The following is a 21,127-nucleotide window of genomic DNA, read 5'->3' on the forward strand; positions in this document are numbered from 1 at the left end:
AAAAAGCTAAAAAAACAAGGCCGTATTGTCCAGTCTGGATTTACTGCAGCATAGCTAAAGTTTGGAAGCAAAAACTTTCAGAAGTTGGTTCGAAAGGCTTAGGTGAACCACAAGCGAAGGACTGGTTTAGTAGACTAAAATAAGGCAGGCGGTGGCACATGCCCTTCCTCCAAACAAAAAAAAATAAGTATTTTACAGCACAGAAAGCAAACCACAATAACAAAATTTTAGCATATCTTTAATGCGCCATACATTACATTGAGCAGTTGTTATCCAAAGAACGTTCTACATGTTCTTACACAGATTATTCACTCGTCCGTAAGATTATTTAGATTGTGGCAAGACGAGAAGGTGCTTGTGAAAGTATTTGGCCCGTGTTGACATTGGCTTGAAATTTTACAGTTTAACTTACACAAAGGCACAAGAAACAGTCAATTTCGGTTCCATCACATATCCTGAAAAACACATATGGAACTTTACTTAAGACCCAGCAAGCTTATAGCCATATAAAAATCGATGAGCTTGACCTTATGTTTCTAAAAAGACAATCAGAACATGGAGAGATCTGTAAACATTCACATTACAAGGGATAGTCAAAACTGCATGTAATCTTAGGGAGTAGAGTTGGCAATGGACAAAAATAGCAAAATTTTCTCCAACAAAGAGTATAGTTAACATGGCGCAGATTTTACACAACTCTTCTAATTCATTGGTTTAGGGTTTGTAGAAATCCATGTGTTTGGCACCAAAAAAAAAGCAATTTAGTAGAGCACATTTTTGAAGAACACTGCAACAAAAATAGAATTCATCCCAAGGATCAGCTCACAACGCACATGGCTGCCCTTTCATGGCTTCTTCTTTACCAACGCACGTGGCTGCCCTTTCATGGCTTCTTCTTTACCAACGCACGTGGCTGCCCTTTCATGGCTTCTTCTTTCCCTCCATCAGAGCCAATCAATTCAATAAGACAAATGGGGTCCGAATCTGTTTAGCTGGTGACAATAACGGAGTAGTCTACATTATTCTTTTCTGCTGAATTGGACATAGCTGGAAAACAGTGGTCAAACGTTTCATAATTTGGGTTCCATTTGTCTTATTCCACTGAATGGCTTTAAACGGGGGCACAGCAAAACCCTGCTTTTCAGATATACAGACCGAAGCCAACGGAGTCACAATCAGGTCCCAAAACGTGATCTGAACCTGGCCAAGCTCATCTTACCAGAACGTGAATATATAAATGAAGAAGACTTGACAACGATTCCCACTTCACCAAAAAATGGATGCTCTGATGATCTGACAGTCTGTACAGAAAGAGATTATTTTTTTTCTAATGTTTTCTCTCTGCATTAATTGTATGATAGTAAGAAACATTTCTCTCCAAGATGGGTTACGACAATGTGTCATTTTACCAAGCTTCAGTCAAGTTTTGAAAAAATAAACAAAAGCCTAAGAAATAGATCTTTTCCTTAAGGTGGGCATCTATAATACTTTGGCTAAAGAGTAAATCATGTCACAAAACATCAATCTGCACAGTGGTACCACAGTCAGCAATGAGGACCTAAACTTACGGAATGAAACGGACGTACTGCAAGAACACTTCACGTAAAGGTTAGAATTGTCGCACATTCACAGCCACCGTCTCAGAATTACAGCACAGTGAGGGTCATGTACAAGTGTTCGAAGGTCTCTGAAGAAATTGCAAGTCCCCTTTCTGCAATGAAAAGGACCGTAACCAGTTATGTCATTTTTGCACTGATGGCCTCCAGTAAATCAACGGTGTAGAATGGAATTTTTGATTCCCTATTTTAAAAATTGTACAAATTTCGGCATTTTTCCCCAACCGGGGTTGAGTTTAGTTATTTAAAAAACAACCTATCTATCGATTTATAAGGAAAAGGGGAATAATCTACTGGATGCATGGACAATAAGAATGGCCAAGTCAAGCTCCGCTATGATATAGCATCTACACTATTCGTATATGACTCTACTATTGAGAGGGATGTCACGTCATCATAAATGGGTAGTTTTGCAATTTACTTATTAATAATCTACTTTTGTATACATCTTGTTGCCAGGACTACAGGCCACTGCTGCAGAGAAGTGGTCTTCTCGGCAAGGAATGCAGCGCTCATAAGCTCTTTGCTATGGAGACTGCAAGTGCTGCTCTGGAGATTCATAACTCCTCCGGTGCTGTGGAGGCAAAGCCGCTGGTCCGGACCGTCAATCACTGAGAAGCGCATTGCTCCTAGCGATCAGGAAGCCTTAGGTCAGGAGTGATATCTCCTGAAGACATTGACGATAACCATTTAAGAAAACATTCTACATCGCTGCTCCGCATCGACCACAAAGATGGTCATCCTACCGACGTTAGAGAACACCTCTAAGATGGTTGCTAGGATGTAGACAGATTGGATCTGAAACCTTCAAACAGGTACCTGAGATGAATAATTCTAGACTGAAGACGGCCATATTGCAAATTGTACTTATGTCATGTGACAGGAAGTGCACATATATGGAGGGAGCGCCGATCCTTTGACACATTTGGCGCCAATTTAATAACCACATTAGATAACTGAAGGAAGACGGGGGTGGTCTGTGCAAAGGGGGTGCCCAAGTAAGGCCATTTTATTACTATGGAAATGCTCAAGAGACCAACAGGGCACAACAGATGGCGGTACGAGGCCTGTTATTACTGGAACCACGCGGGGAACATACCAGGCACCAAGGAAGGAAAGCATGAGGATCACGATACACAATTGCACTTAATTCCAAAATCAGGTTTCCATCAGGCGTCCGTTGTGGAATCCCATTGTAAACACAAAAACTAGATTTTTTTTTTTGGCTAGCACAGCTATGAGCGAGCGGAGAGGCCGAGGCTCCGGCGCCGGCTAAACATCCTAATATGACCTTTTTAAATAAATATGCACAAGTCTGTAGAGATTAGCAGCAAAGGTTGTGTCCCGTCTAAGCGTTACACCCCGGAAGGAAGCTGAACGTGATTGGCTCCTCTGGTCTTGGCGCCGTCTACAGGTGGACCCTCAGCACGTCACGGGTGGCAACGGTCCGATTGCAATTCCTGCAGACGACGGAGAGCGCCTTTTGCGTTTCGGCCAGGCAAGGGCGACACATCAGGTGGCTGCAGGAAAGCTGGTAAATGGGTTCAGTCTTAGAATAAGCTGAAAATGTCCTCAGACAAGACGCGCAGCCTTGATCCGCGCCGCTCCTCGCGTGCTCTGCAGAAGAGATCCCACACACAAAATCGTTACTAAAACCTGACGTCAAAAGGCAAATACACAACGATGAAGTCTGAAAGTAGAACCCCCCCATTATGTAAAGACAATTAATACAGTCATCAATAATGGGGACCCCTCCTGCACACCCCCTGATCCTGCAATGTCAGCAGTACCTGCGAAAGATGGTGCGGCGGTAACATCAGGAGTGATAAATCCATGGCCTACTGTGGGCCTTCAGGAAGTGGATACTGTCTTTGTTTTTCACCAATTAATTTGCTTAGGCTGTGTGCACACGTTGCGGATTTTTTGAGGTTTTTTTTTTTGCGTTTTTTCGCTATAAAAACGCGATAAAAACGCTTAAAATACACATACATATGCATCCCATCATTTAGAATGAATTCCACAATTTTTGTGCATATGTTGCGTTTTTTCCCGTGGAAAAAAAAACAGCATGTTCATTAATTTTGCAGATGTTTTGCGGATTTCCCACTATATTATTGCATCCCAGAACCTCCGGAAAAAAAAAAAAACAACAAAAAAATCAACAAAAAATCAGCAGGAAGAAAAAAAAATGCAGAAAATGTCCGGTTTTGTTCAGGAAATTTCTGCAAGAAATCCTGACGTGTGCACATAGCCAGTCTGTCTTTAGCACAAAAAACCCTTGTTAGTGACTTTTCTTCTTAGGCCGGGATCCAAGATGTGGCGCCGGCACTGTGGAGTGGAGCGTGCGACTGCATAGCAACACATGGAGCCGCACGCTCCGCTCCCAAGTGCCGGCGCCAGAGCTTGGATTTCACAAGCGAGACACGGACGTGTTTCTCGCATGTGTGATCCCGGCCTTAATCAAAACGGTGACAGGACTTAGTTTTTGTGTTTTTTAGGGGGTGGGGGAGAGTAAAGTGTTGTCATTTTATATTAGTAACATTCTGGAAACTTTAGTCTTTTTATGTATAAAATATTTTTCTTTTTTACTGCTTTCCGATAACATATTTTTGGATCTTTGTGGACCCAGCAATATTTATCTTTAAATTTTTTTCTAATGTAAAAAAGAAGAATTTTGTGCTTTTAATATCGTTACAGCTCTATAAAAAAAATATATATTTTAGACCTGACTTCTATGAAGTTGTTCATTCAAAACCATACTGTATGGTAAATTGGTCGGCATAACACTGATATGCATCTTTATTAGGTTCTTGGATCAAACTGAAGAGGGGGGAGAAAGGGGGTCTTGTGGCAATAACATAACTGTGACATCTAAGGGGGTCACTGCCAGAAAAATGCTGTTAGAGAAGGGGCCGGGATATCACTCATTACCGAGCTTTGTATTTTAACAATTTGCGGGAACAACCCGCCAACTAGGACGTCATTCACACGTATTAGTCTTTTCTCGTTATGGGGGTAAATGGGTTGAACTGACTCTTAGGTCTTCATTAGTGATTCCAATCATAAACTTCAGTCTTTGCGATGTTTTTTCTTTGCTTTTTCCCCCACAAGTCACAACTTCATTTATTTAGAGATGAGAGAAACAACTTAAAAGTTCTGGATTTGTACGGGGAAGCCCGTCGCGCAGTCCAGAGTTCCGGGGGAAGCCCGTCGCGCAGTCCAGAGTTCCAGGGGAAGCCCGTCGCACAGTCCAGAGTTCCGGGGGAAGCCCGTCGCACAGTCCAGAGTTCCGGGGGAAGCCAGTCACACAGTCCAGAGTTCCGGGGGAAGCCCGTCGCACAGTCCAAAGTTCCGGGGGAAGCCCGTCGCACAGTCCAGAGTTCGGGGGGAAGCCCGTCGCAAAGTCCAGAGTTCCTGGGGAAGCCCGTCGCACAGTCCAGAGTTCCTGGGGAAGCCCGTCGCACAGTCTAGAGTTCCTGGGTAAGCCCGTCGCACAGTGCAGAGTTCCGGGGGAAGCCCGTCGCACAGTCCAGAGTTCCAGGGGAAGCCCGTCACACAGTCCACAGGTCCGGTGGAAGCCCGTCGCATAGTCAGGAGTTCTGAGAGAAGCCCGTCGTATCGCATAGTCCAGAGTTCCGGGGGAAGCCCGTCGCATAGTCCCATAGTCCGGAGTTACGGGGGAAGCCCGTCGCATAGTCTGTAGTTCCGGGGGAAGCCCGTTCAATAGTCTGGAGGAAGCACGTCGTAAGTGAAGGGGAGAAGAGGAGAATCAGTGGAGGAGAGAGGGTGAGGCAGAGAGATGCACATAGCTGCACGAAGACTTGATTTTTGGAGATCGAGTTGTAGTTTTGACATTTCATTACATAAGTGAAAAACTAGAAAGAAAACCCTGAAATTTGGTTAAATGGCCCAAATAAAATGCATTTTCAACGGTCTTTGGGGTTTCGTTTTCATAGCAATTTGTGTGACGAGGTGACGGGATGGTCAATACGGTTACGATGACTCCTAGACTTGTGAAGACTTTTTTATATTTTATTGGCTTAAAAAAAATAAGAACTTACATTTGTAAAATAAAAAAATAAAAAATTTGCTTGAGTACTTTCATTTTGAAACCTATAAATTTTATTTTTTACCCAGTGGATAGACCTGTATAAGTTTGTTTTTTATATTACTACCATTTTGGGGTAAGTAATTTGTATTGCATTTTTAAACGACATGCAGTTTACAAAAAAAAAAAAAGGAAGTTCTGGCGTTTTGCTTTTTTTCCCCCAGCATATATTCTATGGATTACATTTTTGTTATACTTTCATATATCGGACTTTTACAGCCACAGCAATAGTGACTACCGTATCTTCTTGTTTGTAATTATTTTTTATATGTAATTTTTTATTTTGGAAGCTGAAGGAGAATTAAAAGTTTTATATTTCTGTTTAACATTTTTAAAAGTTAACTTTTTTTTGTCTTGAACTTGTCATTGTTTGTTCTCTTGCTCTATGTTACAATACTTGGTACTGCTAGTATTGAATACAGTAAAAAAAAAAATTAAGATCTCTAAAGAAGACCATCCTGTGGCTGAGCCTCACAGGAGTACCAAGGTGGTGGTAATGGGTGCCCCCACTGCCATAGCTATCCATTAGGGCCCCATGGATATAGGGAGGACCATATGACATGAGGGGCAGGAGATGCAGGATAGACACGGTGCGGATCATCCCTGCATTGCTCAATATACGGATCATTGCCAGTAGTGATCTTCTCTAGGACAATACCGGTGAAGGTTGAGGCTGTGGTCCAGGGTGGGCTCCCAGCGCTCTCCATGTGAAATCCTGGCTGTTGACTCTTCATAAACCTTGCTGTGTACGACGGCATGGAGCCCAGGGCTGAGGTGAGAGCTTGGTCCAAGCTTTGTGTTAGTCTCTGCTCATGGGATATTGACTCTGTGGGCAAACCAAAATCTTAAAACAAATCCCAAACCCCAACAATAATATTCCAGCCCAACATCCTCGATGTCCCATTTCCCCTCCCACTGTGAGCCTCTTGAGTTTAGATTAAAAACTTTTCCTAAGCCTTGACAATTCAGGCCCAAAGCCTGAGACACCTACTGAGCATCATAAGGATAACATGCCCATTCCTAAAATCTGTCAGTATGGAGACGTTGTCTACACTGATCACCTATGAGGACGTTGTGGCTGAACAAACAGGGCAATATCACTCCTAGGAATCACTCATAAGGATCCAGGAGAGCCTGCTTATCTTACCTGGCTGATGAGACCATCAATACTTTTGTGAACCTCAACAGGGTTATCCAGTTGAAAAAATAAAGTTTAGATGCTGTATTAACTGATGAAGCTGCTCCAATGGTCAGATTTAATGGTGGTCCCAGCTTGGGGCTGGGCCATTTTCAGCTTCTTCTCGACACAGGAGAAAGTTTTCTGTAACAGCACGTTCCAGTGTTGACAAAGGATCATCCTTCGCTACCGAAATGAGCAGCTAGTCCCCTTCTCTCTCAGCGCTGGACACTGGCCAACTTTCTCCAGTGTCGAGAAGCCTCCTCACAGAGGAAAAGGGTCTCTAGTGCCACTTATCCACTATTTAAAAGATCCTTCATTTCACATGAATAAGGAAGTAAAACCAGACCAGAATTTTCTCCAGAACAAGCAGTCCGCCATCTTCAGACAGCTGTCTCATCAGTGCAATGTAGGAGTATGGTTGGCTGTGTGAGAGGCCTTCGACAGATAGAAGGGTCAAAGTTTGGGACCTATCACTGGTCGGAAGTGGCCATTTTTGCTTTTTTTTATTCCGGCTGACCCCGAGTATTCTGCACATTTTTTGTTAAATTCCACATAGGTCCAGAGATTTTAATTTATTGCTACTTTATATGCTCTTAACAAAAGGGCTCACTGGATAATAATACAGAGCAGCCGATTGACACGCCCCTGAGGAGCCGGTGACCATAAAAATTAGCACTAAATATAAAAGGTCTTGATCTCTGGAACTGTATGGTGAAGTAAAAAAAAAAAAACTACTCAGGAAAGTATCAGGAATAAAATAAGAGCAAAAAACTGGCCACGATTGATCCGATGATACGTCCACTAAGAGGTCCCCAAATTGAATTGCCACTTCCCAGTCAAGCCTCTGTTTTTGTCCTATATGTAGAGACTATTTGCATACTGTATTTCCCAGGGGACATTGTGAGGCTTATAGGTCTTCCTACACTAGTACGGTGGTCTCCATCAGGAGAAACATTCCCTATTATTTATTGGCATTCAGCTTGGCCACAAGTCATGGTGACTTGATGGATGAACGATCTGTAGGAAGATCGATCTTGTGCAAGCCTGGATAAGTCTACCAGGGTCTTCACTGCCGTAATTTTGATAGCATGGGTTGCTGGTGCCTTAGTCTTGGCCATTGCCTTTTAGATCCCCATTAACGTCCTCTCCTTCACACAACCACTTTATACTGACAGGTAAGAACGATGTAAAACCTATATACAAGTGGAGGTTCTGGTTTGGCTTTATATCTACACGTCATGTGACAAAGTTTCTTTAAAACAGTGAATATTGTCTTCTAGGATTTCCACTTCCAATCGGTGTCGCTAGAGTGCTTGTTCTCTTCCTATTTGCATATTTTATTTCCCACGGAGCACTGCATGTACTATGAGTTTCCAGTTTGGCAGTTTTCTTAAAGGGGCTGTCCAGAGGGTCTAGGACATCAAATTGGTGGGAGTACGAAACCCAGCACCCCTGAAGATCAGCCTTGGTGGGATCAGCACAGCTCCGTAAGCTGTATAGTGGCTGTGGCCAGGTCCTGCACAATGAATAACGGTGGATCTGCAGCACGGCGCTGTGGCCACTACACAGTTGACAGGAGTCTCCAGCATCGGAAAACAGCTGATCGGTGAGGATGACGAGTATCGCACCTCCCCCAATCAGGTATTGACGACTGATTCCTACTTTACCCTTTAGAAATAGCCAGCGTTAGGAGTACCTGAATTGGAGCAATCCATCTGTGACGTGTGACTGTCAGTCTCCATCTTCATCTTTTTCATGCCAATCGCTGAGGTAGAAGAGAGGCCATTCACTGCCGAAAAGTAGGTGTCTACCTTATCGCCATCGTTGGCCGAATCCTCCATCCACTCCACTTTCCTCTTCATGGAGGACAAAGCGATGGCGGAAGCAGTCACTGGGGCGCCGACTCGCGCTCTTCCCAGGAGGTTGGAGCCGGGAATATTGTGCTGTAGGAGGAAGTAGTCTATCCTAGCTTTGAGTGAAGGATGCGGGAGAGGCTGGGAGTGTGCGGTGTACGGCACACCCGTAAACGGGTCACTTGGTATCCTGCCCCATGATGCTTCACTTTGGTTGCATTTGTCAAGTGTGCTTTGGTCGATGACTTTCCCCGATGGAAGGACTATGGGGAAAGTCATGATCTCCAGTGTGATTGGGTCCAGAAACTCCTCGGGGACATCTTGGAGAATATTGGCGAGCTCGCTCATGCTGTGCTGTGTGTTTTCTGAGTTGCTTTCCATTGGCGACGCCGGACGTTGCTGCCCAAAGCCATGGGGAAGACTCAGGCAAGCGATTTGGTAGACACTCTCCACCAGTTCCTTGGGGCAAGTCTTTGCCGGCTGCCCCCACACCTCCACCCTCTTTATACTACAAGGCGTCCCCCCGGCCACATGCGTTATGCAGATCTTCAGGTGGCCAACATTACTTAGTGAGTGCAGCCCCTTGTTCCACAGATCTTGGCAAGACGAGCCATGGTAGGACATCACGTTATCGGTCTGATGGAACGGGTGTCTAGGCTTGAAGCCCCGGTTATTGAAAGTAGCCTTGCTTTGATTTTTTAGCACAACTTTTCCCACCAAAGCAAAGACTTCTTTGTCCGGTGCCTGGCCGACCGAAGCCGGCTGGTTCACCTCGTGGTTAGTACTAGACATTTTGTTGGTGGAGGTAGCTGTATATATGTCCATTCCTGAAAAGTGCTGGTGCCCCCCTGAGGAGGTGTCAATATTAATCCTACATATATCTAGGTTAAAGGGGAAGGAGAAGGTGATGTGTATCGGAGGCTTAATGAAATATTCACAGCGAAAGCCTCGGTTCCTTTTTGCCAGATCTTCGGAGACCAGATTCTCCACTTCGTATCCATCAGCGCTGATCTAAGAACAGAGGAGACATGTTATGGTCTATTCTTTGTACCGGACTGCCATTTCTAAACCTATAAATGTGGATTTTTCCATAATTGGATTTGAAATCTGAACTTTGGGGGAAAAAAAAAAGGAAGCGACGTATATATTCTTAAGGCGGATTCTGTTTGGAACCTATGTGGAATCTCCATGGACTGTGTGCAGACAGGCGGCAAATCAAATTATAGCTGCATATTTTCTTTCAAAGCATTATCTGAACATGTCTGAGGGCAGCATACTGTAGGGGCAGAGACCCTGATCATAGTGATGTGTCACTTACTAGGATTTGTGCTGTTGATTCTATAACATCAGCGTTTTATCAGCAGGAGATTATCACTACAGGACTAGGCGTCTCGTGCCATGTTGTCCTCCTGAGAAGTGTAACTTTACTGATTGGAAGCTTGCTGCCTATGCACAGTGTACTCAGACAGTTACCAATCAGTGATGGGGGCAAGGTTATACAGAGCTCTACATTTGAGCTCTGCAGAATAGAAAACTGTGATTGTATCAAAATGACAGCAAGCAGCACATCGCTAGAGTCTGGGATTCAATTTATCGCCGGGTTTTTGCTATGTAATCCAATAGCAGCACGATGTAGAGGCATAGACCTCGATTCCAGCGATGTATCACTTACTGGGCTGTTTGCTGTCAGTTTGATACAATCACAGTTTTCTTCGCTACAGATCTAGCAGTGCTCAGAATGCGGAGCTCTGTATAACTCCGCCCACTCCAGCTCTCTGTGTACATTGGCAGAAAGCTGCCAATCAGTGCTGGGGTCGTGGTCGGACTAGGAGGCACGAGACACCTAGTCGTGTACTGAAAAACTTGTTCTTTCGCTAGGAAATGTAAAGCCATCGATTCATTTATCTTTAGCGCTTAATAAATTAGCAAACGTTACCTTGTTGCAATATACCCGTGGCTTGAACTGAGGAAGGCAGAGATTTACGACCATCTTGGCGCAATATAGTGTCAGGTCTCCGCGCAGCAACACCTAGGAGATCAGATGGTTAACGTTCAATCACAGGCTGCGGGTTAGCGTACTGTGACGATGGTTGGGATCAGCGATGGACGGTGGACACTGGATTCATTAAAAAGGGAGATTTCAATTAAGAAAGTGGCACAAAATATTGTGTACGGCAACGCTGATGTCCCTATGCAGCATACGCAAGACGTCGCCATAAAGGTCGACACAAAGCTTTCTATATTTCCACAACGGCACCGCTCTGCTGAACTAGTGCAGTGCAGCCATCCCATAATTTACTATAGTGTCATCAAGTCATCACACGGACCGGACATCACAGGGAGCGACAGAAGCGCCACTCTTGCTCCTTCCTTACAGACAGACATGTAATCAGCTAACAAGCCGGGATCCCTTATGAAGACCGACATCGCCACCGGCTGGTCATTGATGGCTACAGCAAGACCCAAATCCCAAATTTTAAAACCGAGAAATCTGTAGATCTTTTTTTATTCTTTTGCGATTCCTGGTAACATTGATACTTTTTGGTTATGTGGTTTTTTTATTTTGTTTTTTTGCATCTTTATTGTTACTTAAAATTAGAGCAGATGTCAATTAATTGCAAACATTTAAACTTAAATGGTCAAAACACAAAACAAGATACAGGTATTTTTTGTCCAACGTTTACTATAGATATTTATCTTTATTATCCATGCGTTCCCTACGGTCCCCCAATATCGCCCCCAGGAGACCACCGACAACAGCGGTAATGGCAACAACCCATCTACATAGACATGATCCCAGGGGCGCACACATTACCTGCAGGACCATAGAATAAAATGAGGGGTGAAAACAGACGATCACTGGAAGAACTGATCGGGCTCTGCTAACCCCCAAACCCCCAGAGGGAGTTTCATGGTGAGGGGCAGCTGCGGTCACATGACCATAGAACCAAAATGTGACATTTTTTTTTAGAAAGGAGCCGCATGTGTCTGATCTGATTTTGTGGGTGAAATTCACAGGGTCGGCGGGGCGTCTCCTGATTAGCGGTGTGGGGGCTGGACCTTCCTATCTGACACATGGGACTAACCTCCATGGAAACAGCAAAAATATTCAGCTTTATTATTATTAATAATATTTCTTCCTGAAGCCCAATAAACCAGAAAATTTTATATTAATATTCAGGTCCCTTAAATGTCAGTCTAAAGGGATTTTCAGGAATAATGATAATACTAGCAAACAACAGAGGAGGGGAAAAGAGTAAAGGCGGGGGGGAAAGAGGAAAGGCGGGGGGGAAAGAGGAAAGGCGGGGGGGAAAGAGGAAAGGCGGGGGGGGAAAGAGGAAAGGCGGGGGGGGGGGGAAGAGGAAAGGCGGGGGGGGGGGGAAGAGGAAAGGCGGGGGGGGGGAAAGAGGAAAGGCGGGGGGGAAAGAGGAAAGGCGGGGGGGAAAGAGGAAAGGCGGGGGGGAAAGAGGAAAGGCGGGGGGGAAAGAGGAAAGGCGGGGGGGAAAGAGGAAAGGCGGGGGGAAAGAGGAAAGGCGGGGGGGAAAGAGGAAAGGCGGGGGGGGGGGGGAAGAGGAAAGGCGGGGGGGAAAGAGGAAAGGCGGGGGGGAAAGAGGAAAGGCGGGGGGGAAAGAGGAAAGGCGGGGGGGAAGAGGAAAGGCGGGGGGGAAAGAGGAAAGGCGGGGGGGAAGAGGAAAGGCGGGGGGAAAAGAAGAAGGCAGGGGGAAAGAAGAAGGCAGGGGGAAAGAGGGAGGCCGGGGGAAAGCGGAGGGGAAAGAGGGAAGGCAGGGGGAAAGAGGGAAGGCAGGGGGGAAAGAGGGAGGCCGGGGGAAAGCGGAGGGGCAAAGCGGAGGGGAAAGAGGGAAGGCAGGGGAAAGAGGGAAGGCAGGGGAAAGAGGGAAGGCAGGGGAAAGAGGGAAGGCAGGGGGAAAGAGGGAAGGCAGGGGGAAAGAGGGAAGGCAGGGGGAAAGAGGGAAGGCAGGGGGAAAGAGGGAAGGCGGGGGGAAAGAGGGAAGGCGGGGGGAAAGAGGGAAGGCGGGGGGAAAGAGGGAAGGCGGGAGAAAGGCGGAGGGTAAAGCGGGAAGGCGGGGGGAAAGAAGGCAGGGGGAAAGAAGGCAGGGGGAAAGAGGGAGGCCGGGGGAAAGCGGAGGGGAAAGAGGGAAGGCGGGGGGAAAGAGGGAAGGCAGGGGGGAAAGAGGGAGGCCAGGGGAAAGCGGAGGGGAAAGAGGGAAGGCAGGGGGAAAGAGGGAAGGCGGGGGAAAGAGGGAAGGCGGGGGAAAGCGGAGGGGAAAGAGGGAAGGCGGGGGGAAAGAGGGAAGGCAGAGGGGAAAGAGGGAGGCCAGGGGAAAGCGGAGGGGAAAGAGGGAAGGCAGGGGGAAAGAGGGAAGGCGGGGGAAAGAGGGAAGGCAGGGGGAAAGAGGGAAGGCAGGGGGAAAGAGGGAAGGCAGGGGGAAAGAGGGAAGGCAGGGGGAAAGAGGGAAGGCAGGGGGAAAGAGGGAAGGCAGGGGGAAACAGGGAAGGCAGGGGGAAAGAGGGAAGGCGGGGGAAAGAGGGAAGGCGGGGGGAAAGAGGGAAGGCGGGGGGAAAGAGGGAAGGCGGGGGGAAAGAGGGAAGGCGGGGGGAAAGAGGGAAGGCGGGGGGAAAGAGGGAAGGCAGGGGGAAAGAGGGAAAGAGGGAAGGCAGGGGGAAAGAGGGAAGGCAGGGGGAAAGAGGGAAGGCGGGGGAAAGAGGGAAGGCGGGGGAAAGCGGAGGGGAAAGAGGGAAGGCGGGGGGAAAGAGGGAAGGCAGAGGGGAAAGAGGGAGGCCAGGGGAAAGCGGAGGGGAAAGAGGGAAGGCAGGGGGAAAGAGGGAAGGCGGGGGAAAGAGGGAAGGCAGGGGGAAAGAGGGAAGGCAGGGGGAAAGAGGGAAGGCAGGGGGAAAGAGGGAAGGCGGGGGGAAAGAGGGAAGGCGGGGGGAAAGAGGGAAGGCGGGGGAAAGAGGGAAGGCGGGGGAAAGCGGAGGGGAAAGAGGGAAGGCGGGGGGAAAGAGGGAAGGCAGAGGGGAAAGAGGGAGGCCAGGGGAAAGCGGAGGGGAAAGAGGGAAGGCAGGGGGAAAGAGGGAAGGCGGGGGAAAGAGGGAAGGCAGGGGGAAAGAGGGAAGGCAGGGGGAAAGAGGGAAGGCAGGGGGAAAGAGGGAAGGCAGGGGGAAAGAGGGAAGGCAGGGGGAAAGAGGGAAGGCGGGGGAAAGAGGGAAGGCAGGGGGAAAGAGGGAAGGCAGGGGGAAAGAGGGAAGGCAGGGGGAAAGAGGGAAGGCAGGGGGAAAGAAGGAAGGCAGGGGGAAAGAAGGAAGGCAGGGGGAAAGAAGGAAGGCAGGGGGAAAGAAGGAAGGCAGGGGGAAAGAAGGAAGGCAGGGGGAAAGAAGGAAGGCAGGGGGAAAGAGGAAGGCAGGGGGAAAGCGGAGGGGAAAGCGGGAAGGCAGGGAAAAGAGGGAGGCCAGGGGAAAGCAGAGGGGCAAAGCGGGGGTGAAAGAGGGAAGGCGGGGTGAAAGAGGGAAGGCGGGGTGAAAGAGGGAAGGCGGGGTGAAAGAGGGAAGGCGGGGTGAAAGAGGGAAGGCGGGGTGAAAGAGGGAAGGCGGGGTGAAAGAGGGAAGGCGGGGTGAAAGAGGGAAGGCGGGGTGAAAGAGGGAAGGCGGGGTGAAAGAGGGAAGGCGGGGTGAAAGAGGGAAGGCGGGGTGAAAGAGGGAAGGCGGGGTGAAAGAGGGAAGGCGGGGTGAAAGAGGGAAGGCGGGGTGAAAGAGGGAAGGCGGGGTGAAAGAGGGAAGGCGGGGTGAAAGAGGGAAGGCGGGGTGAAAGAGGGAAGGCGGGGTGAAAGAGGGAAGGCGGGGTGAAAGAGGGAAGGCGGGGTGAAAGAGGGAAGGCGGGGTGAAAGAGGGAAGGCGGGGTGAAAGAGGGAAGGCGGGGTGAAAGAGGGAAGGCGGGGTGAAAGAGGGAAGGCGGGGTGAAAGAGGGAAGGCGGGGTGAAAGAGGGAAGGCGGGGTGAAAGAGGGAAGGCGGGGTGAAAGAGGGAAGGCGGGGTGAAAGAGGGAAGGCGGGGTGAAAGAGGGAAGGCGGGGTGAAAGAGGGAAGGCGGGGTGAAAGAGGGAAGGCGGGGTGAAAGAGGGAAGGCGGGGTGAAAGAGGGAAGGCGGGGTGAAAGAGGGAAGGCGGGGTGAAAGAGGGAAGGCGGGGTGAAAGAGGGAAGGCGGGGGGAAAGAGGGAAGGCGGGGGGAAAGAGGAGGAGTATAATATGCTTATATAATATTTGCTATTTTCACTTATCCCTCCCCAAAGAATTTTTTTTTTACTTTGCGATTTAAATGCACCAAACACGAATTCAAATCGGCAGAAAACAATAAATCTGACACTACACAGACAAAAATAAATCCAACCATCTTTTTTTATTCACAGTAAATAGCATGGAGGAGAGGGCTGGAGATATCATTTTCTTGTGTCACGACTATTACTTCTCGTGAATGAATAAACCGATTGGATCAGTTCCGTGTTGGTCGGTCATTGATGACTTTGTCCTTTGGATTGTGATGATCAGTGGTCAGCACTACAGACCCAGCCATCCGTCACCTCGCTTGGTCCAGTGATTCGAACACTTTGTAATGTAGATATGATAGTTTTTCCGACTGGGAGCATTTGGTTAGAGGATACCACTCCCAGTACGGCAGCTCCACCACCACGTAACCCAACTTCTGCAGCTGCCTCCTTTTCATGTTATGGAGACCCAAGAGCCGTTTCTGACCATAGCAATAGTGATTCCGGTTGCTGACCTGAAGGGCCAGCTTAATAACCTCAGCAACAGGTTTCTTATCAAGTTTCCTTCGTGTGGTCAACTGGGACAAGAGGTCTTCAGTGATTCTGGCAGAATCTTTATTTTTTGGACCGTCCCGAGTATCGTCAGGAAAAGGGTTCAGATTTTTATTCAGTAATTGGCTTATGAGGTCATCGGTGACTTGGATGCCAATGGGTTTCTTCTTCGATCGCTCAGCTTTGACAATACTTGCATTTATCGGGATGGGCTTGTTGTTGATATCAAAGTGGACCTCCAAATCTTTTGATCGAGTATGAGGCAAGATCATGTGGTGCTTTACGAACTCAGGACCTCCCAACAAGGTTTCTAACATTGAGGCCGCTACCAGAGCCTCTTCCTTCACGTAGATGTCCAGATTGGAGAAATTTAGAAGCATTTGGGTAACGTCTTGGCGTAGCTCAGGGGAGATGGTTTCTCCGGTGTATTCTGGGCATTCAATCTCTACACTACCGGCTATGGTGAAGAGATCCTTCTTCAGTTCGAACAGGCTTATTTTAGATGACTGAATGATGAACGCTTCGCTTAGGGCAACCTTGATTAAATCCAGCGGGAACCTCTGACAAAAAGCAAGGGCCATCAGGCAAGTCAAGAAGTGTTCAGGAAAGCTCTGAAATTCTTCAAGATTTTTGTAGATTTCTTGAATTAAAACGGAGTAGAAAATGTCAGCGTTGGGTGGATTATAGGTCAAGATGCCAAAAGACCAGAGCAACTTGGCAATGTCTTTGCTCCTACAGTAGACTACTCGATCCGGAATGACCGAGGCGACTGTATTCATGAGATCTTCATCAAGAATATGCATTGAGGCGAAAGACAGGGTAACATGCATGATGCCCTGAATGCCCATGTTGGGTATACGTTGACCGGCCACCTTTCCAACTTGCCTAAAAAACTCCACATGGTCGACGCGGGTGAAGCGGAACATTTTAAGGACGTTGACTAAAGAATAGTTGCTTATGTCATTGATGTTTTCTACGATCAGATCACCAAATTTTCTCATCAGATACTCAGATAAGCCATGACCGGTCTTAAAAAAGCCTAGACAAACTGTCCCGATTTCTTCTAGGTTGATGGTTTGAAGATATCTTAAGACCACTGCCTCGAGTTTCTCCATCAACTCTTCAGGGGCTCGTCTCCCTTCACCGATGATGTATATTAGCTGGATGGCCTGGGCTAAAGTTAGGTTTATAGAACGCAAGTGCATATAACTGTACATTATGTCCAAAAACTTCGGGACGCTGAACGAGAGGCATCTCCACATATCTGCCACCAAAAGTAACTCATTGGTAGACAGGTACCAAACCCGGCCACTAAACTCTTTTTCGTAGGCCTTCAGAATGGGGTGATTCGTGGGAATTTTGAGTTGGACGAAGGCTCTGAGGATACGGATGAGTTCTTGATGACTGTAGAGCTGTAAGGCTTCAACGCTGTGGCCACATAATTTCTCAAAAAGTTTATTGGATTTTAGGTCTCCCATATGGTCTTCAGGGACGCAACTTAGTTTTTCCCAAAAATCTGAAATTTCTGCAGGAGAGAGGTCGTTACAAGCCGCTTTGTGTAGAAGGGTTTCGCCTTCTTCCTTGGATGTGTGCACAGTCTGTCCAAAGCCGTAGCACAGAGACTTGTACTCTGCTCTACTCTGTTGGAAGCCCCTCGGATCGGCCATGCTATTGTACGATTCCACATCATCGTACATGTCCTCATTTCGGCTTTTCCTATACGTCTTTGAAAATTTCTCTGACAGGTTTTCTCGGGTACGTGACGGCAAGTCCAACTTTTTAATTCTCGGCGAACCGGTTGCATTTTTATGCTGCTGGTAGAGACGTTGCGGTCGCCCCTTCTTGGCCACTGTGGGGTAGTCTGAAGGTCTTTTGGGATCGGGAAGGTCTCCAGCATTGCCGCACACTTTCTTGTAATGGGAAGCGGGCTGATCAGCGATTCTTCCAAGTGGATCTGTACTTTTAACGCTTGTCCATCGAGTGAAAGATGAAAATGAAGTCGTGCGGAAAACGCCTCCTTGAAATCCTCGACGTAGTGCAGTGGCCATGGGTCTTGAGGAACCGAATTGGAAGAGTACTGAAAAAAGGGGTAGACGGAGAATGAAGATAAGTGTCTTCCTGATATACAATGATGCACAGAAAAGCAATCAGATGGAAGAAACATCCACAAGAGATAAGAGGCCGGGCAGTGCGTGGACAGGCGGCGCGATGGAAAGACACTCCAGGCGGCTCGCGTCCATTCATCTCACGATAGCAGGCATGAAAGGAGTCAATGAAACGCCCAAGAAAAGTATTGTAAGAAGAAAACACCCAAGGGAAAGAAAAAAATATTGTACCTTGGACAACATAACGGAGGACAAGTCACCACCATCACATCATGGGCGTCCGATACCTCCACCGATCAGCTGGAATAAGCACCGGCCCAATGTATACAGAGATGGAAAACTGCAGCTCAGTCCACTGTCTAGTGGCCGCTATCAGTACTGCAGCCCTGATTACAGTCACTTCAATGGGAGCCAAGGTGCAGTACCTGAGAACGGCCACTATGTGCTATAAGGAGCTGTGCTGTACAGCTGATTGGTGGAGATCCAGCACCAGTCACCCCCACCAGTCTGATATGGATGACCTGTCCTATATCGGAGTTCTGGAAACCCCCCAGATTTGCCCTCCAACTAAAACCATACCTCTAAGTGGGACGGGCATTCTCCACCATTGACTGGAAACAACAACCACCGCTGCAAACAATCACCACCTGACGGGTGAAGGAAGCCACATATACAGGAGAAGGACCAAAAATTATATTAAAGGGACTCTTTCAGCACAGAATGACCCACCACTCGGTGCTCCAAATATATAAACACCCCTTCACTGCTTGTTTTCCCTCAGTCTCCACCCCCTTTTATTTGATTGACAGCTCTGGCTTCATAGAGATAGATGTGAAACAAGTGGGGAAGGATGACGGCGACCGCAGGCACTCGGCGACCACAGGCACTCGGCGCCCCCGCAGGCACTCGGCGCCCCCGCAGGCACTCGGCGCCCCCGCAGGCACTCGGCGCCCCCGCAGGCACTCGGCGGTGGTCTGCTCACCCTGGTGAAGGCATCAGATGTGAACAGTAAGGGAGAGGTCGTTCTTTTTAGCACTTCTTTCTGTAAATCGACACCCCTCAGCGCTCCTGGTACCAACACTGCCCGGTCGGTCTATAAATACCACTGCAGCGTAGAAGTTCCGACACAGGTTCACGTGACCACTGCAGCCAATCACACAGCTCACTACTGATTGGCCGAGCAGTCAGAGAGAACAGGAAGTGGAAACCGGTGAAGGGGGAACACACGAAGGCGCCAAGAAAGGGACGGGGAAGAGAGAATCAAATTTTTTCGTCTTTTGTTCTGAACCCTGACAAAATCAATCTGATGTGGAAACCCCCTCTAATATCACGGACCCTGTGATCAAACAAATGGGGCGATGATAAAGCATCGCCCATCAAGAATGACGCTGGGTGACGGGGGGCTACACATGGCTGCCGGACACCGGGAGCGGGGGTGACCGATGACTGACCAGCAGGGAAATTATAAATGTGGCTTTATGCATCACTGATAGCGCTCTGCTCTGTTCTCACCGCCCGTCACCCAGCGCTAATCAGGGTGAAAATCAAACACAATGTCAGTAACCATCGGTTTCTATAGTGACCGGGTCTGTGAGGAAGGACAGGGGGCCACAAGTGTCACTGACCCCACAGCTCTAGACAACCAATCAGAGAGCAGCTCTCATCTCCAAATCCGCTCTGGGAAACTCAAAGCTGAGCTCTCATTGGTCGCCGTTACATGACTTCAGATCGTCACCAGTCTATGACTACACCGGAGCCGCATCCGTGCCCCTCTCCCCGTCTACACCGGTCCGCCGTGGCGCTGGTGACATACCCGCTCCGCTCTCCTCTGATCACCGCCTGTCCATGCACTGGGAAGAGACGCAATCCAGAGGCGCACAACGATGACGCGCCCAATGTCACAGCTCTGCCGGGCTGCAAGGCGTGGCTAACTCTTGGGGTGACGTCACAAGTTCGGCGCCTTGCCAGTAAGTGGGTGGCTGTAAAAATGCCAGTAAATGGGCGGAGCTTGACGCAAACGCAATGTAAGTGTAGAATGTGGAGGCGGAGCCAGGAGAGGTTGTCAATCTAATATAGGCGTGTCCAGAGGCTAGCTATGATCCAATCCAGAGATGTGTGGGCGGAGTCAGTACTTACCAAGTCCAAAGTGCGTGGGCAGTGCTCGTAGTAACCCGGCAATGGTAGGTATGTGGGCGGAGCTATTTACCAATGTGTGGGTGGAGCTATCATATATTGTGTAAACGGTGCCCACGACTACCACTAGGTGGCGCTGCTTGTACCAGTGACCTGCAGGGGCGGTCCCTGCACCTCCGGCTCCGCCCAGTGCTCAGCTTTCACACAGCCCATGTGTCCGGCAGGTGGCAGCACCGCGCAGCAGAACAGATGGAGGGGCATTAACTTTATCACTGGGGGCGAAGAGACCGTAGGTGACCACCATAATCTGATTATTTTTATAGACGTCAATATATTTTCCCAATTGGGACTGTTTTTGGTAATTTGGTAATGTGCGGTCCTCCTGTAGACCCCATAATGTAGCAGGTCGCCCCCCATGTGCAGTGGGCGCCCCCTGGTGGCGGGCAGCAGACGCACACATACAGGCCCAGACACCTTTATTACCAGATGTGGATTTTATTTCCTGTCCCATTATTAACCCCCTCAGCGCCATCTACAGTGAAAACACACGGAAATTATTTATGAAAATCTCAGGAAAATGGAGAAGGCGACGAGTGAGGAAACCCCGGAGGTCTGCGCCTTCATGTGCGACGAATGCTGGATCCTAGAGGACGGCGGATGAGGAATGTCCTGTAAATCCCAGACAGAAACCAAACGTGGCGATCCGTGCCCGGGTGAGGGGATGGTAGAGTGGCACGGCGGGGGTCCGGGGCGAAACGTGGAGAGTAATTTCATGATAACGTGTCACTTCTTCTGCAGCTGTCTCGCCAGCACATCCGCCTGCAAGAAAGCAAAATGGAGAGTCAGAACAGAATACTGAGTGGAGGAGAAGTTTGATTTTTTGTAATTTTGTTTGTGCACCCTGTATGGATCGCATGCAGCTCCTGAGCCCGCACCAATCACCAGCACCCTTTATGGATCACACGCAGCTCCTGAGCCCGCACCAATCACCAGCACCCTGTATGGAGCGCACGCAGCTCCTGAGCCGCCACCAGTTAGCAGCACCCTGTATGGAGCGCACGCAGCTCCTGAGCCCGCACCAATCACCAGCACCCTGTATGGAGCGCACGCAGCTCCTGAGCCCGCACCAATCACCAGCACCCTGTATGGAGCGCACGCAGCTCCTGAGCCGCCACCAGTTAGCAGCACCCTGTATGGAGCGCACGCAGCTCCTGAGCCCGCACCAATCACCAGCACCCTGTATGGAGCGCACGCAGCTCCTGAGCCGCCACCAGTTAGCAGCACCCTGTATGGAGCGCACGCAG

At 48.7% G+C, this 21,127-nt stretch overlaps 2 protein-coding genes across 5 annotated transcripts in view; both read right to left on the minus strand.

Moving 5' to 3' along the window:
• Positions 1-222: 222 nt before the first annotated feature.
• LOC138657386 (RING finger protein 37-like) lies at positions 223-19,605 on the minus strand. Of its 4 annotated transcripts, XM_069745143.1 has the most exons (5): positions 19,504-19,592; positions 10,694-10,786; positions 8,601-9,768; positions 6,383-6,550; positions 223-3,233 (listed from the first exon to the last, which is right to left on the minus strand). In XM_069745143.1, the coding sequence occupies exons 2-5, from the start codon at positions 10,745-10,747 to the stop codon at positions 3,025-3,027; spliced, it is 1,599 nt and encodes a 532-aa protein (XP_069601244.1). In that variant the 5' UTR covers positions 10,748-10,786; positions 19,504-19,592; the 3' UTR covers positions 223-3,024. The 4 variants fall into 4 exon arrangements, with proteins under 4 accessions (XP_069601244.1, XP_069601245.1, XP_069601242.1 ...); XM_069745144.1 differs by lacking the exon at positions 6,383-6,550 and having other exon boundaries at positions 19,504-19,590; XM_069745142.1 differs by lacking the exons at positions 223-3,233; positions 6,383-6,550; positions 8,601-9,768; positions 10,694-10,786 and adding exons at positions 15,157-17,662; positions 18,673-18,783 and having other exon boundaries at positions 19,504-19,578.
• A 702-nt stretch (positions 19,606-20,307) lies between these two features.
• The window catches only part of LOC138658399 (progonadoliberin-2), a 75,495-nt gene continuing 74,675 nt past the window's right edge, over positions 20,308-21,127 (minus strand). The window contains exon 4 of the mRNA XM_069745837.1: positions 20,308-20,642. Coding sequence (XP_069601938.1) covers positions 20,607-20,642 — 36 coding nt within the window. The 3' untranslated portion in view covers positions 20,308-20,606. The remainder of the gene's footprint in view (positions 20,643-21,127) is intronic.

Source organism: Ranitomeya imitator, chromosome 1 (assembly GCF_032444005.1).
Source record: "Ranitomeya imitator isolate aRanImi1 chromosome 1, aRanImi1.pri, whole genome shotgun sequence".
NCBI classification, from domain to species: Eukaryota; Metazoa; Chordata; class Amphibia; order Anura; family Dendrobatidae; genus Ranitomeya; species Ranitomeya imitator.

Excerpts from the sequence above, each read along its gene's own strand:
- LOC138657386 (XM_069745141.1), bottom strand. The coding sequence starts at position 17,633 with ATGGCCACTGCACTACGTCGAGGATTTCAAGGAGGCGTTTTCCGCACG.